This window comes from Epinephelus moara, chromosome 21, assembly GCF_006386435.1.
Source record: "Epinephelus moara isolate mb chromosome 21, YSFRI_EMoa_1.0, whole genome shotgun sequence".
NCBI classification, from domain to species: domain Eukaryota; kingdom Metazoa; phylum Chordata; class Actinopteri; order Perciformes; family Serranidae; genus Epinephelus; species Epinephelus moara.
Window position 1 is genome coordinate 5,449,227 of NC_065526.1, and position 17,541 is coordinate 5,466,767.

Here is a 17,541-nt window from a genome sequence, read left to right on the forward strand (position 1 = left end):
CATTACCAATCTTCTCATCTAGTGAGAAAGTGAATTAGTGTGTTTTTCAAAATGTCAAACTCTTTTTTTCAGTGTAGTCAAGTATATTTTTAGTTGTATACTTATCTATCATTATCAGCAAATCAGCAGGTTGAAGACAGCGCCATTTACAGGTTCAGTGTGTAGAATTTAGAAGGATATCTTGGCAGAGATGGAATATAAGTATTATTTCTTCAGTGTATAATCACCTGAAAATGAGAACTGTCATGTTTTTGTTACCTTAGATTGAGCCATTTATACTCACATAGGGAGCGGGTCCTTGTGCATAGAGTCTAACATGGTGTATTTGCCGTATTTCTTCAGTAGCCCAGAACAGACAAACCATACATTCTTAACATGAAACTGCTTTATTAAGTGTTTCAACCATTTTAAATCACCAGGATTGTTTGTTTTAAAGAGAAAGAAACCTCTGCAGACAATTCGGCTCCCAGTAAAAACCTCCTGCCCATCTGTGGCTGATCCACAAAGCTTCTTAGTACTAAGAGTTGCTCCTTGTGATGAAAGACAATTCCTTGAATTATGATATTTTCTTAGAATTTCCCCTTAAAATTAAGACTAAGTCCTGGTAAAGAAGCTAAAAGAAAAGTTATTCACAAAGCATCTTAGGCTTTAAAAGAGCTCCTAAGGTGAAGAACTGTTTGGAGTAGAGAGGAGAACTTTTAAGAGGCTTAAGAGTTTCTTAATCAGAGGAGAAAATGGTGGAAAGACGAAGAAGTTGGAGGAATATTCTCCAAACACTGGATGACAGTGAGTTAATGAAATGCTACAGATTTGATGGTGCAGGGAGAATATGTGTGCTTGAACACATCACCACGCCAGAAATAAAATGATCACAACACTAAGATATTTGGAAAACTGCGAAAATGCAACAGTGCAGCAGTGATGAGTCGGGACTGTCTCAACCTTCCATCAGCAGAGTGATCACACTAAGGGCTCATTTATGCTCAACGTTGAATACGGATCCGGATACGGATGGAGCCTTCTGTCCGTGTTCTGCGTTCATTTCGTCCGTATTTCTGCACGTTTCCATAAAGCTTACGGATACGGACCAAACGGAGCAGTACCACCGGGAACTGTGGGGGCAGTGTTGCTGTCACTACCCGATACGTAGCTCTAGTGAGACACGAAGAAGAAATAACAATTCAATTTCTTAATTTCTCTCATCGGCAGTACTAGAGAAAAGAATTCTCCGTCCTCCAGTCGCGATGTATTTAACGGCCTCACCGACCACCGCCTCCTACAACGCTGCCTCTGTTTTTGTCTTTTATGCAATAGGTACATTATCAATATCTCCTCCACAGTCGCCATGTTTGTTTTTGAGTTTGTTGTTGTCATAAACTTTTGACGCTGGGCTGCCTCCTGGTGGATATATTGGTTAACATCCATGCCAACGTAAAGGGCGCATGGAAGTATGTGGGCAGTGACGGTAACATTGCTTGAAACGGACGTATACATTTTCGTACGTAAAGGGAGCATAAATGAGCCCTAACAATGACACTTTCACAGTCAGCAGTTCAGTTCATTTCCACTAGGTGTCCACACCTTGCAGCCTCACAAAAGGGCATGTCTGTGACAACCCATCACATCTGTTAAAGGAATGCATCACACCTAGCAACAGGGTCAACCACACCCCCTTACCTTCCTTGCTCAGAGTTCCCCTGAGAACTTTCCGAAATCACTCCTACGCTAGGACTCCTTAAAAGCTTTAAGGCTAAGTTAGGAGCTCTCTGAGAGCGTTCTCGGAATACAGCTGGATCTTGAGTTATCAGAGAAAGTAGGTGAGCACACATTAGCAGGTGCTGGGCTGGTGACATTACAGCGTAGGAGAAACACTGATTTGTAACATGAAATTACTTTATAAAGTGTTCTTACAGGTTTAAATCACCTGCTCCGTTTGTTTAGAAGAGGAAGAGACCTCAGTGGTTAATTCACCTCCCACTGAAAACCTCCAGAACAATGAACACTGAGGGAATTTTAACCAGGAGAATTTTCAGCTGGTTGCAATCTTCAATCCTCACCACTAGATGGCACTAAATCCCCTTAAATCTTACACACTGGATCTGGCACACTTTAAAGTCCAATCATAACACACTACACATACGTCAAATTAGTGGAACACCCACACATGAGAAATAAAAGCCACCACACATGAGCCATGTTATAAAAGGTCTTATTTATTAATTTATTACACAGCATATTTGTTAATAAAACATCTGCAAAAAATAAAATAAACCTCACTCTCTAGGTCCAGTGTAATAAGGGTATATGCAACCGAGATCATTTTAAAGCACAAACGCGTCACTCAGACTTTCTTTGCATAGACTGCACCACCATTAGTCTCCCTCAGACACTCATGTCAGCTTAACAGGCCCGCACAGTACAAAGCACTTTACTGACCCCATTTAATTTACTATCCTCTAGAGTTTACTTACCCACGGGCCTCTTCTGTTTGGAGTCTACTCTGTAAATGGAAGGTAAGAGCATGGCTAATTGCGCTAATTGACCTGAACTCTTTTGAATATGATAGTTTAGTTGTCACTCTGCTGCATTTATAAACAGTTTAATGCAGAGTGAGGTTTAAAGGGGCATCTCAAACCTTTGGAGGCCATGACGCTACATATTTCTGTTTTCCTCGCCGTGTGTTTCGTTATTGTCAGTGAAAAGTCTTCATATTTACAAGCTGAAGGAAAAAAACAAGGATAAAATATTCCAAAAATACACCATAGCTGATTTTATTCTTCTGAATTGGTCCATAGAGTAAATGATGACAAGAGCACCAGGTCATGAGCTATCTACCTGGTCGTCTCCGGTACACATCAAATTAACAAATGCCATAATCCCTACAAGTAATCCCTCAAGTAATCGCCATAATTCATAACTCTTTGAGTTCATCTGAATGTCAGTGTTTATTTACATAATCCAGTTTTGGGGATAAAAAGCTATAAACATTATGGGAGGTGTTTTCTAATCATCTTTAGAGTTGTATTGTCAGATAATGGTAGTGTGGATGGTGATTATCAAAGTGTCATTCTTTCATCCATACAGTAAAAACTACACCTTCATTCAGCCTTTCTATCCAATACACCAGGAAATGGTTATATTCTGACCATAACCTGCAGGTATACTTCATATACAGAGAAAAATAAACGAGGGTACTCAGTATATTCATACACAAATACATCTAAAGTGTTCATTTCAGTCACTGCTGCCAGCAAACGTCTGTGTAATTAAAGGAATACTTCACCTGCAAAATGCCCATTTGTGAATCAGTTACTCACCGTGTGTTACACTGAATTCATAACGAAAACTTTGTTTTTCTCTTCTGAACGGAGAATCCAAAAAAAGGCAAACATTCTTTATCAACTGAAGTGACCATGGCTTATGTTCAACAGCAGCAAAACTATATCAAAACATCCATTTACAAACTCTCACACAGCCTGTGCAGTATAATCCAAGTCTCATTATCCAGTCGTATGCTCAGTACTTCCCAAACACATGCACTTTTGTGAAAACATATGATTTAAAGTGAATAAAAACAGTCTCATGCATGGCCGAGTAGCATAGCACAAATACATGTGATTGGGCAACACATTCTCACTCCCAACTCGCCCTACACGTCAAAATATGACCAAGTAAGTAGCCTTCCAGCCTCAATTTTGGACGCTCAGGGACGGTGTGTCAATTTTCACTCATAACACATACACTGTGTTTTCAAAATAGATGTACGTTTTCACAGTAAAGGAACAATTACCCCTTGTTAAATGCATACAGTCCCTCTTCAAAATACATTTAGAACAAAGGTAAAGACTTTGTTTTTAGGTTTTCTTCCTTGGGTTTAGGCAACAAAACCACATGGTTGGGTTCAGAAAAAAACCCATCATGGTTTGCCTCAAAATAGGTCCTTTCCTTACTGACGTCACAAGACATACATCATCAGCATAGAAGGCTACATATATTACCTCCGCCTTTGAGTAACTTGTGTACTTATCTTACTCGTATTGTTACTCTGTTAGGCACTGGTTTCACTTTTTGCTCCTTGAAAACACTTCCTATCTTGTGTATTTGTATAATTCTCCAGATATTTAATATTGTTTCTAAAGCTAGGCCCAGTGAGTGACCGTGACCCGGGGAACCCACTGGCTTTGGTTGTTACTTCATGAACGTTAAATTGCGGTCACTGTACATTTTGTTAATGTAATCTGAAGCATTCTCTGAATTGTTGTTGTTGTTATTAAAATGATTTGATTGACTTTAGTGCTGTGTCTCAAATCGCATACTTCTGTACTTGAACTTAATATTTTGAGTGCATAAGTGCGTTCACACTGAGAAGTATGGAAAAATGCAGTGCACTATGAGTACCTGGATGGTGCACTCAAAACGGTCAAGAAGTTGAGTGTGGAACTACGGACATTTCTCGCCCTCAATGGTCGCCATCTTGGCTATGTAGAGGAAGGGGAGGAACCACTTTTCAAACTGGAAATGGCGGCCGAGGACTGTGTGACCATGAACATCCCTGCATCATACAAATACACGTATACTGTTGTCGGGTATAAGCCAGCAGTATGTTTATTGGGTTAATTTAGCAGTCTGTAATGATTTGGTTCCGCGAACGATAACACAAATGCTAATGCTAGTTTGCTAACTAGCTAATTTGCGGTCGTCCTTTCTGGTAAGTGCACAACGGCCGTGTTTGGTTTGAGACAACACTACCCTGTCGAAATTCGCGCACTACGCCATTGAGTACATAGTGCACATAGTATACTACACAGAAGTGTACTAACGGAAGTATGTGATTTGAGACAGTGTAGGTTTCCCACTGGACAAGAACAGCAGTGTCACAGATGACAGTCCGCAGTTTGTTTGACCCATCAACCTCCCCTCCTGCCTGCCTTGTGCTTTCTCACTTGTTGTATCACAGTCATTGCCCATAGCATCAAATAATGACACTGCCAGGTGCGTTTCATTCCACCACTAAAGGGTGCCTCGGTGCGTTGGTGTCTGATGCCGTGGACCATTCACCAAACATCTGTATTTGACAAGTTGGGATTGAGGCTGGTTGGTTTGTGAAGTACTGAGCATGTGTGGATAAATAAGACTTGAATTATGCTGCACGAGTTGTGTGAGAGTTTGTGAACGGATGTTTTGATATAGTTTTGCTGTTGTTAAACGCAGTCCTCAGTGACTTCAGTTCATGAAGAGTGTTCACCTTTTTGGATTCTTCGTTCACAATGGAGGCATGAGACAAAAACAGTGTTCATTAATTCAATGACCACACGATGAGTAACTGATATACGAATAGTCATTTTACAGGTGAAGTATTTTTTCTATTTTAGTCAAAATTCAGATTCAGCTTTGTGTCACCGTTTACCTTTTAGTTGATCTGATTACACTCCAATGGAAATTATATTTTACTGCTAATTCAAGTATGAATGTTGGTTAAAGTTTTCACCTCAAAATCACACAAAGAAATTGAAATAGAGCAAGTGTTATCATACTACGTCATCGTATCCAGTGTCCAGACAAATCCTTGCAGAATTTCAAGTGATGTGGAACAAAAAGACTAAAATCTGATTTATTTTAACTCTCCAAACCTTGAATAAAATTACATAGAAAAGCAGACTACCTTGGGAAAAGAACTGCATTTTTCTTTGTGATGTGATCATAAGGATGTCTGAGGATCAGGAGGACAAATTCACTTAAAAACATTTTTTAAATCACACATTTTGTGTCCACAGAGTCTTTTTGTGAAGTTTCTCAAAGCAGAGGTTCGTGTTTAGGTCCACAAGTATTTCAGAAATCCCAGAAATCTGAAACTTCTTCATAGATATCAAGTATATAACTCTCAAAGAGGTCTTTTATTCCCCAGCTGTCCTCAATAATGTCATGATTTGAGTGTTTTTTAGTTCTCCTGTCCTCCATTTCAGGCCACAGTCACGACTTCAGCATCCTTTTCAAAAGGGGTCTGGAGAGAGCAGCGCCTGTCAGGTGGCATATTTGAGTTTAGGTGTCTGTGAATTACATGAGATACTGGAAAGAGAAGGAAACCCAGTGGTGGTCGCGGTGCCTTGGCTCTCCACAAACATCGGGTCCAGGCAGGCGACTTTGGCAGCAAAAAAAGCGTGAATACAATGAAGCACGGCGAAGAGGTTTGAGAACTCCAGCTCCTGAGGGCGAAAGAGAAAATCAATACTCAAGTCAAACGTAAGTAATTTATTTTCTATAACCTTGTTGCTTTGAAATTCTTGTTGAATAACCTTTTCTCTGACATGCAGCATTAAACATCTCTCAGGGTGAATTACCTTTGCTTCAATAGATTTGGAGTCTTGATTTTGGAATAAAAACTTGATCTTGCTCTTTCCATCATCAGATGACCCTTTTAGTTGGGAGAACTTGTATCTCCACAGCACCGCCTGAAATATAGAAATTACAAAGGTCATAAAAGTCTTACATTAATCTTTAAAACACAACCTAAACACAACCATAAATCTTTATTTACTGAGTTCCTTCTTATGTCACAATTTCATGAATAATTCACAATAAAAATCCACGTAGATCCAGTGAGAAATGGGCCACGTCAGCCGATCAACCAGATAAAAGTTGTTGTGAGATATAAATGTGTTATTTTTTGCCACTGGGAAATGTAACAAGCCACAGCTTATTTCACCTGAAATAGCAAAGCTTCAGTGATTCAATTAGTGTTGAACTGAATAAACAAAAGCTGCACAGTGAGCCAGACGACAGTTTCCAGACTGACTCCTCAGGTAGACAGCTGGCACCGCTTTCACATGAATATGTATCTGTAAGTGTTCCTGCCACTGTAATAATTACTGCGACGCCAATCTGATTAATTATGGCATAAGAAATAATGTTTAACATTCCATACAAAGGGAGTCTCACTGAAATGTTTTAAAATCAGAGCAGACATTCGTGAAACATTTTTAGAGTGCATTGTCCTCGGAGGGCTTTTGTACTTCATACCAGAGCAAGAGAGGCAGCAGGAGCCACGATTTCTTTGTTTTTGTTTGCTAAATAAACCACAAGATATAACAATAAAATATTTGAAAGGACAATGGATTTGTTTGCCTGTGTTCACTACATAACCTTGGTGCATGAGACGCCTTTTGGTTTCAAATTCGATCCAAGTTTGATTTTGCTTTAGTTCAAGTAGCTATCACGCAAAAGTTTAGTGCTGGACTTTTAAGGTACACGGAGTACTTTTCAGTTGCACTTACAGTTTATATCCATGTCTGTGGAAATATGGATGCTTCAAACACATCCTCCCCCCGGCAGCACAGGAGATCTTTACGATCACAGTTTCAAGGTCGGCACCAAAGACTACTGTCACCAATTCAGTATCTGACCAAATGTCTCCACTTCTGTTCCTGAGTTAGGACGTAATAGCCAGAAAAGTGTTTTTTCAAAACATTATGATGTCACGGTGAAGCTGACCTTTGACCTTCACTTCATCATTTTATCCTGTTAGACATTTGTATGAAATTCTGTCATAATTAGCGTATGAATTCTTGAGTTATGGCCAAAAACAAGTTTTGTGTGGTCACATTGACCTTGACCTTTCACCCTCAACCACCAAATCCTAATCAGTTCATTCTTGAGTCCAAGTGGATGTTTGTGCCAGATTTGATGAAATTCCCTTAGGTGTTCTTGAGATATTGCGTTCACCAGAATGAGATGGACACAAAGTCACAGTGACCTTGACCTATGACTTCCAAAATCTAATCAGGTGATCCTTGACACAAATGTTCAAACTGCGGACATTTGCGCCAAATTTGAAGAAATTCCCTCAAGGTGTTCTTGAGATGTCATGTTCACGAGAATGAGATGGATGAGGTCACAGTGACCTTGGCCTTTGATCTATGACCTCCAAAATCAAATATGTTCGTCGTTGAGTCTCAGTGGATATTTTTGCAAAATCTGAAGACATCTGTGTGAAATTCTGTCATAATTAGCATATGAATTCTTGAGTTATGGCCAAAAACTTGCTTCGTGTGGTCACATTGACCTTTGATCCTCAACCACCAAATCCTAATCAGTTCATTCTTGAGTAAAAGTGGACGTTTGTGCCAGATTTGATTAAATTCCCTTCAGGTGTTCTTAAGATTTCGTGTTCATAAGAATGGGATGGATGGACAACCTAAAAACATAATGCTTCCGGCCTCGGCTATCCTCGGCGCGAAGGCATAAAAAGGACATTTCTACCTTTGAGTTGTGGCCATATTTTTTTCATATTCCCTCTAATGCGGGTAATTGGCAAATTCACATGAACTCTTTAATGTTTTCTGCTTGCTGTTTTTCTCTTTCAAATGTGTACCTGATGATTTGGCCTGTTAATTCAACAGCTCAGGTGTCAGACCTCTGGGTCTCTACTGAGCGGCATGTTTGCTCTGTGTAAAAACCACAGTTTGATGCATAAAAATGTTCTGCTTTACATATTATTTAATTTATATCCAGTAAGTGCGACGCATGAGCGAGTACACTTTGATTTGTATCCGTTCAACCAATTTAGGAGTTTACATCGTCTGGAGATATGTTAAGCCTGAAATTGATATGGATTGATCAGAAATTGCTATGTTTATTATTTATTGGAATAATATTCACAGAACAGCCTCAGAATTGAGCTTCAGATAATTTTTGATCACAAGAGCAGCTACGCAAATGAGAATTTTCCTTCATCACGAGTACGGATATTGACACATTTTCCTCAGACAATACTTGTCCTTGTAAAGAAGTATATTATCCGCACCGGATGCTCATTTCATCTGAGTATTCAGCTCACGCTATTAAGTGCTTTATCCATCATCTACACCAACTTATACTATCAGAGGAAACCATAGGCATGAGAAGTATGTGCAAACTCCACACAGAGAGGTTACAGCCAGCTGGCAGGTTCAAACTCAGAGCTGTCTTGCTGTTGTGCTTTTAAATATCATAAATAATCATACAAAATATATGTCTTGGCACCGTCATCCTTGCTCTATATGTTTCAGTTAATTTGTTTTGCTTAATACGGTAGAGATAAAATGTAGAGCCACGACTGAACATCACATCCCGAGCCTGCAGATTACAGCTCAACTTGTTGAACAGAGTTATATTTGTTCTGATTGAAACTAATTCAAACATGCTTTCTGAATTTTGCCAATAGCAGCTTTTAATTACAAAGTAATCCCGCCCAGTGTATTGTGTGCAACTGCAGTTTACATATGGATTGTGTTTTGTGCATTTCTCTCTATAAACAATACGCTGGCAACATTTTTATCATCCTTGGGGGACATTGTTGCTACACATTGTAGGAATTAGGGCCAAAATCTTAGAGAACAATATGGCAGTGCTTGTGTCCTGCTCATCCACATAATGTGCACCAGCGGAGTAGTCTGCATGGCTCTCAGATTTGGGGAAAGGCCAAAATGAACTGCAGGAAGGAGTGAGAGGTTTGAGCTGGGGGGGAATAGCCGTCAAAACAAATGTGCTCATACTCCCAAAATGCACACAGTGCAGAATAAGTTAGCAGCACCAAAAAAAGAAAAAAATGAGGCTGAGGCATCGTGATTAGTTTCATCACACTGTGTGCAATCCAGTTGTCTGAAATCTCCCACTGAAAGCATCTCACTTCCATATTTTTATTGATGATGAAGTACTCTCAAACGCTCACCTTTGAAGCTGCATCAAAGCACACAAAGCCCATGCTGAAGTCAACTGTGAGTCCCATAAGGTGGCTCTCCATGATACAGGCATATGTTTTACACTGCAGAATGAGAGAACAAGATGTTACCCACAAGTGCTACACAAGGACACAAAAGCCTCTTTTGCTCTGCTGAAAATGTCATATGAGCGTTATCAATCTCTGTACTAAAACGACTGAGCTGGAACCGTGCGCTGGATTAAAATCATCACAATGCCCCGCACGTTGCCTACTGTTTGGGTGCGGACCTGTATCCTCTCCACCTCCAGGAAAGTGGCCATCTGAAAAGCCTTTTCCCAGATCAGCAGCTCGCACTCCAGTTCCACGCTGAAGAACATGTCCTCTCCGCTCTCCGTCTGGACGCTGAAGCAGTGCTTCCTCTTGTCCATAAGGTCATTGTCCTAAAATAAGACAGTACAGCTGCCATGCTGATCAGGTACAGATGGGAAGAGTGACGCGGAGAGAAGACAAAGCAGCAGCAATGCAGCTTCTTGACACTAAAGGGCAGTTTCTTTACCCTGACGACAGAGTAAAGGCTGCAGCTTAAAGTGCACTACTTAACACTCACATGAAGCTAATGCATAAATGTGTAAGCTGAACCACGAGATGGTTTACCCTAATGCATCTTTTTATAGCTTTATGTAACCCAGTATACTCGGTGCTGCAGAGGAGGTCAACTTAAATCTGATTTAATATGTGAATCTATATGAATCCAATTTGCCTTAATGAGTTTCCAGATAATGAATTGCAGTCAAATTCTCACGATTAAATTCAAAGTGACTTCGAACTTGCAGAGAAAGAATGCGAGCTGAACCCTGAGTGTCTCTGAGGGATTGAAGTAGAACACATGCAAATAAATCAGTGAGTTATATAAGTGCAGTTTTCTACTTTAAATTCTCTCAATGTATCCAGTGTGAGAAGGGTTGCTTCTCTAAACGTTTGAGAAATGAAACAGCAGGGGCTGACTTACCTTTAGAATCTTGCACATTATCTCGTACACAGTAAAGCTTTTCTCCGCTCTGGTCCAGTCCCAGGTCGTCACCTGAAAGATTTCACGTTTGATTAGAAGAATGGCTCGATTTAAGGGAGAAGAAAGCAGAGGAATGGTCCATAAGAGTAACACTGGTGTATGTTTTTGTGCAGATAAGCCATTTGGAAAAAGTCTGTTTGCTAAATCCCACAGCCCACTGATTACTGTTGCTTGCTACGCCTCACTTAACAGTGATAACCAATCTGATGTATAAGATCTAGTAATTGAAATTAGCTCATAGGGACTTGGGTTGGGAACCAGAGGGTCGCCAGTTCAAGTCCCCATCCGGATCAAATACAGACTGTGGACTGGTAGCTTGAGAGGTGCCAGTTCGTCTCCTGGGCTCGCTGACGTTCAGGGTGCCCCCTCCCTCTGATATCTCTCCATTTAGGCCTTGTTTGTGCATGTGTGTGTTTCAGGCCTGTGTGTTCATGACAACAGAGTGAAAACATTGAATTCCCCCTCAGGGATTAATAAAGTATATCTTCTTCTTCTTCTTCTTAATTTAATTTCACACTGAAGTAATTAAAAGCAGCTTGCTCGGCCCAGAAGCTTTTACCAGCTATCATAAGCTAATGCTTACACTAAAACGAAAGCAGCATGATAGCTAGATTTGATGCTTTGTTACAAACAGTAGCTATGTCTTATCTTTTACAAGAGAAAAGGATTTGAGGATGACAATAATCATTTGCTGGCAAACAAAATTATTTTTTGTTTGGCTTGAGTTGCTGAGGGGAAAACTTTCCTGCACCAAATGAAGAGGACTAAGCTGCTATTGTTGCTCTAAAGCCTGGGTCCTCAGGGTCACTTCAGAGGGGGCACTATTGTCTAATAATTTAACTTAAGTTTTAATATAAGTTGGGTTTGTTTCTGGATGTCCCGATCCAGCTTTTTCACTTCCGATACCGATATCACAGCCTTGAGTTTTGGCCGATACCGATCCGATCCAAGCGCGTATTATACATATTCACTTATTTTGTTGTCAGTCATGTTAGAAAAGGTTTGATCAAGCAATATTACTCTAACAAGAACAACTACTTAATCGGGTTAGTTAGAATGATCCACAACAGTTGGTATGAGAACTTGACCTGTTTATTGTTAACAGGGTTAAATAAACAAACTTTAAACTTGAACATTAACATTAAATAAAAAATATAGCTGGTTTGCTTTGGCTGCTTTGGCCCCTTAATAAATAGAAAATAAATCAACATAAGAAATCTTTAAAATGTCTAACACTGAAATTAAAATAGCAGCAAGACTCCACACACTTGTGCTTTGGCCCCCTAATAAATAAAAATAGATTAACGCCACAAAACATTGTTGACATTTAACAAACAATGCAGCCTTTCCTTTTCAGTTATTTTAGTAGTGTCAGTGCCAGCCTGGTGCTGCTGTTTCCTGTGTGTCTGCATGCTGGCCTGGTGGATTGATAGTAAGTGCTGGAACGGATCACTGGCATGGACTGCTTGAATTGCGGAGCACTGGGCTGGATCGGATTCCATGAAAAACTGGATTGGAGTTCTTGGATCGGCATTTTTCCATGCAGTCCGATCCGATGCCGATGCACGTTTTTTGCTAATATCGGCGGCCGATACCGATCCGAATATCGGATGGGTATCCGGATATCGGATCGGGACATCCCTAGTTTGTTTTTTCAAAATTATAATGTCTGAAAATACACATTAACAAGAATATTAACAAATATAAATGGGTATAATCATAAAAAAAACATTTGATTTACAGACGACAACATTAATGATAGGCCGACTGTTACCCATGAATCCTTGTGTAGAGGTTGAGGCTAACGCATCTAGCCATGCTACAACTGCTGCCGACTTGTGTCTGGTTTTGAGGCTCATGTAACCACTGTTTATACTGTTGAGAGTTTTATTAGTAAACCGTAACTACCCAGCAAGCGACAGTTGTGATTTAAACGTATTGGCTATATTTAGCTCCGATTTAGTCTAGCTACATGTAACCCAAATCTAGCCAATTTAATTTTTAAATTGATTAAATGTAATTTTTCACCATTGCAGATGGCGTGCGGTATGATATTCAATCACGTATGGAGAGTCAACAGTAATTAAAATATGTTTATCTCCATTTTTTGGACATGGTCTCTACATAGCCGTATAATTGATGACGTCTACACTTTGGCTATGGTTAGACGTCTACCAAATTTTCACTGACAGCCCAAATTCAGCCATGATTTAGCCTAGACGTCAGGTCTTCATGTAGACAGCTATTAGAAGTTTTTTAAACCAAAAAATGCTTGCTGGGTATAAAATGAAAGGATGTTTTGCTGCCTCACACAGCAGCTGGAGTCAGAGAAAATATAACTTCATTCAGTGGGCTGACTGCCAGCAACTTTTAAGGTGGAACCTCAACTTGTAATGTTACTCAATGCATGAGGTGACAACATGAATCCATCAGCACACCTTAAATTTCACTTTAAAAACTGTAACCATTTCTTTGGTTTTTAAGTGACAGACACTTTTAGTAATGGAGTGGATCTTCAAGTGTTTATGTATATTAATTTTGACTGGGTTATGTGAACTGCATATATTCTAATCCTCACTGGGAGAAAAAAAAAGTGTCGTTCCCATGGGTCCGGCAACACTAAACCCCTGAGCTTGCCTGAGAAGGACTAAATGCACAAACCCACTAATTTTAAATATCTGTGGACAATAAACGAGGTGCACGCTTCCATCTTGTCACTGGTAATAATGGAATACAGTGAGTACTGGACAGAGCAGTGAGTGACAGCTACCCCGCCCACATTTAAGAGGACTGTTGCAGATGGAAACGCTAGGGTCTAGGTACCATGTCTAAAAGGTTACTCTTGGTTCCTAAGGTATCATACTGAAAGTGTTTAGCAGCTACAAGCAAGTGCAAAAAAGAGAAGGCCCAAAAATATTCAGAGATTTATTTAAGTGCAACTCAGTTTTATACAATATATGTTCCGTCTTTCTTTCAGCTAAGGTATCTTTGGTTTTTGGTTTGGTCTTTGGCCTTAAAAACACTGACGACCCCTGCTCTAAACTATGATCTAACTTCTAGCATGTTGCCTGCACACAGTGGTGTAGTCTTGTTTATTGTAGCGGGTAGACTGTCACCACAGTGTCACAGATACAATTGCTGGACCCCTCACAAAAATAATCAATAACAATTACAGGCCTCTGTGTCGTGTTTTTAAGCTTGAGTAGGCCTGTTCCCCGTAAATGTTTTGTCACTTACAATCAATGTACTCCTTTAGATTAAAGCTGAATATTTGTCCTTTTAAGGAAAAGGACAATTATAGCTTGTTTGAAGAAAAATGAATCACCTAAACATGTATATACAGACACATCACATTAAAACAGGCTTATTGTGAAACTCAAAATGTTAAATGTTCCAGTACATTAGCTGTAAAATAAAAAATCAACCATTGCACGAGCAGTGATCTACACTGTGCTAAAGACTCCTCTTGTCTGATTGGTTGTTGTCGTTCAGGTGCGGTGGATGTTTGCAAATGCCATAAGAAGCACTAGGAGGAGGAGGAGGAGGAACATACTTATTAACTGACTATCTTTCTTATGTACTACTGTCAGGCTAAGTTAGCTGCTGTGGCTTTGATAACACGCCCCTTTCCTTTGGAAGAAAAGCTAACGTTATGCTACTGTAGGCAGTAAGCTAGTTAGCCAGGCTAACGTTTCCACCTTATGTAAGAGCAGACAAACACACTGTTTGATGCATTCATTACACACTGGCACTTGTGTTGTTGGTTTTGGAGAGACAGTGATAAAAGACACCACCTACATACTCTTCACTGCAGCCTTATGCACAGTGCTTCGACATATGGAAATCCAAAGCCTGACCAGCCTGCCGTACCTAGTTACGGTTGCCAAGTTGTGATTGGAAAATCACTATTTTAGGGCGGGGTTTAGCAGAGGGTCAATTATTGATAAATGGTTCTTATATTCAAAACTGACATCTTGCCATTTAAAGGGAAATATTCCTCAAACTGTAGGTGACTAGTCTTAAGTAATGGGGAAGCTTGTCACATCGTCTGAATAAGCAGGCTCCTATATTCCGCCATCCACTCACATTAGCATATTCCATTTATATCAGTACATTCAAGTTGAGCAGGCAATTCCAGTTTCCTATCAATCTCTTCGCATCTCCAGTACCATCGACAGCTTATCCCTCTTGTCATAATCACTTAAGTGGCTGGCAGAATGTAAACAGATTTAATGATCGTCATCAATCAAGAGGAAGATCAATGTAGCACAAAGGGATTATGAGTGAGTTGCTTCCTTCTTTCTTCTAACAGGAAAGCGTTTTCTCCTTCAACAATACATTAACATGAAATGAAAAATCTCCCGCGGAGTTGAATGACGTTCAATTCAAACACAGACGTCTGATGGTTTAAAGAGGGAGTTGGAAACAAATAAGGACTGAGTGGAAACTTACAGGAGGTGCTGAAAACTTGAAGAGGGAGGAACCTCTCAAAGCGAGGAACTTTGGTGAATACATTCGGTCCTGAACGGAGTCCTGCTCCTTCTCGTCGACCCAGCCCATGTAGATAATCTATCAAACAGTGATAAAGAGACGTGGTAATGAGGGATGTGAAATGTACAGACGCAAAAAAAGATCTGTGATATGGGAAAAAAACAAAATACATTTTTATATCATGCTGCTTTCTTTGCATGAGCAACGGAGTCCTACATACATTAAACACAGTTTTGGTAAGGACTGAATTGATCTTTACCTAAAGTATCAATACTACTGACACTGAGCTTTGTGTTAAATGTCAATACTGGCATCAGCAGGATCAATACTAGATAAAATGCAGGGTCTTGTGTTGGATTAATTCTTCTTTGTAGAAGCTGAAGAGTCTGCTGCCGTTTTGTGCACATGTGCAGCGATCGCATCATTAGTTGAAAGGATTCACACAATAAACATTTGTTATTTACCATTAAAATGATTTGTTTTGTCATGTATGCAGTTAAGTAATTAATTGAGAATAATAATTAAGGAAAAAGTGATCTCGCCCACCCATAGTTTTGGTTATTTCACACATTTCAAATTGAATTATCTACGGTTATCAGCCACATAGATATGGGTTAAAAGGGGCCTATTACACCTACAGGTAGCTGGGGTAGGCTGTTATCAGCCCATTTAATTTCAGTTATCAGTTGTCATTGGTGTGGGAGCAGTTTCACTTTCAGTTTCGTTAGGATTAGGCCCAATACTACAGGGTAAGTATTAGCAAAAAGATCACGGTTTAGATTAAAATAAGTATATTTGTTACATGATGTGATGTACTTCCATATATCACTTAAAAGTCAATGTTTACTTTTAATTTCACACTGGACACAAATCCTGGTCTCCTGGGTGAAAGTCCTGTGTCTGTTTGACCCACCATCCACCACTCTGACCTCTTCTACATGCGAACTTTCTCGCTCTTTATACTTACATTATGTTACATGACTATCTCCTTTGCTCCTGTCATAATTACTATGACTACGAGAGGTCTCCACCTTCTAGTAGGTGTAGCAGGCACCTTCTAACCCATATCTATGAGGCTCCATCAGGGTGATTCAAGACCTCCTGCATCATCCAGTCAGGTATCATTTTGTAATAATGACACTCACTGTACCTTATCCTGCTTATTATACCAAGTTATACTAAAGATATATTGAATAAATTAATTTTTTGACACAAAATATTAATTTAAAAATGTTTTTATTGCTTGTGCTAAGCATCTTTCAGAAGTGAGCAATGGTCTGTAATTTATAGCATTGATCTGCTCCTCAGAAATAAAGACCAAAACACACCGGCGGCAACGCTTTGTGTAAAAAAAAAAACACGCTCTTTAAATGTACAACCCCACACTGCTAGTGGCTAGACGTGAGTTGGCGCTTCTGGATGCGCCGCCCTGTGGCACTCCACTCTCCCATTTCCAGCCTCGTCGCCCCCGGCATTGAATGCATTTTTTCCCCTCAACCGCTGTCTGCTTGTATATACAATCATCCATAGCAGCTCTTTGTCTCTGCTCCTATAGCAGCTCGACTCCTCTCCTCACCATTGATTCAAAAGCCCCTTTTAAACAGGAATTGTGCAAATTTGCAGGAAAGCCCAATCAGTCTTTTTTCAGCATTGGCAGTATAAAAGCAAAATTCAGGGAGTGCAGCAAAATGCCACCTACCTACATTGTTTATACGGATGTGCCTTTTTCGGGGCAATGGGGGGCGTGAGCAAGTAACAAAACATGTAGCTCAGCATGTAACGTAAACAGTGACGTGGGAGGGAAGCCGCGGCTGGTCAGTCCTTCGGCAATTCTCTCGTAAGTCGGCCCGTTCTTCACCGTTCCCGTCATCTGACGGTTAATGGCCTCTTTGTTTGCGAGGACAAGAAGGGCGCGCAATGCCTTGTCTCCCCAGTTGCTCATCTTTACAGTAGCTATGTTTCAATCCAAAAGTGATTTGAATCATTGGGAAGATGCGCATTAAAAGAAATACAAATCCTGTGTGTTTCCATTAAATGTACGGACTTCGGTGAAAACTACGAACTTGCGCAAGTTTTCCGCAGAACCAGAAACAAAACAAGTCCGCATTCTTCTTCTTCTACGGTTGGCAACCAGCTTGTAAATGCATCACCGCCTTCCTGACCAGGAGTGTGGATATCACCATGGAGAGAGGTGCACTACGTCAGACTTAATTGGAACATAACTGTTTCCATCCCCCGTTTTGCGAATCAACATTTTTTTGAATCAACCAAAACCCGGCTAAAG

The 17,541-nt window shown here is 40.1% G+C and overlaps 1 protein-coding gene across 2 annotated transcripts in view; it reads right to left on the reverse strand.

Annotated features, from left to right (window-relative positions):
* Positions 1-2,232: 2,232 nt before the first annotated feature.
* The window catches only part of sntg1 (syntrophin, gamma 1), a 56,780-nt gene continuing 41,471 nt past the window's right edge, over positions 2,233-17,541 (reverse strand). Inside the window, exons 14-19 of one of the 2 annotated variants that reach the window (XM_050033729.1) lie at positions 15,219-15,335; positions 10,707-10,778; positions 9,985-10,137; positions 9,707-9,799; positions 6,339-6,449; positions 2,233-6,203 (exon numbers count right to left, since the gene is read on the reverse strand). In XM_050033729.1, the coding sequence (XP_049889686.1) occupies positions 6,021-6,203; positions 6,339-6,449; positions 9,707-9,799; positions 9,985-10,137; positions 10,707-10,778; positions 15,219-15,335 (729 nt within the window). In that variant the 3' untranslated portion in view covers positions 2,233-6,020. Of the gene's footprint in view, positions 6,204-6,338; positions 6,450-9,706; positions 9,800-9,969; positions 10,138-10,706; positions 10,779-15,218; positions 15,336-17,541 lie in introns of both variants that reach the window. The other variant, XM_050033728.1, reaches the window with a different exon arrangement.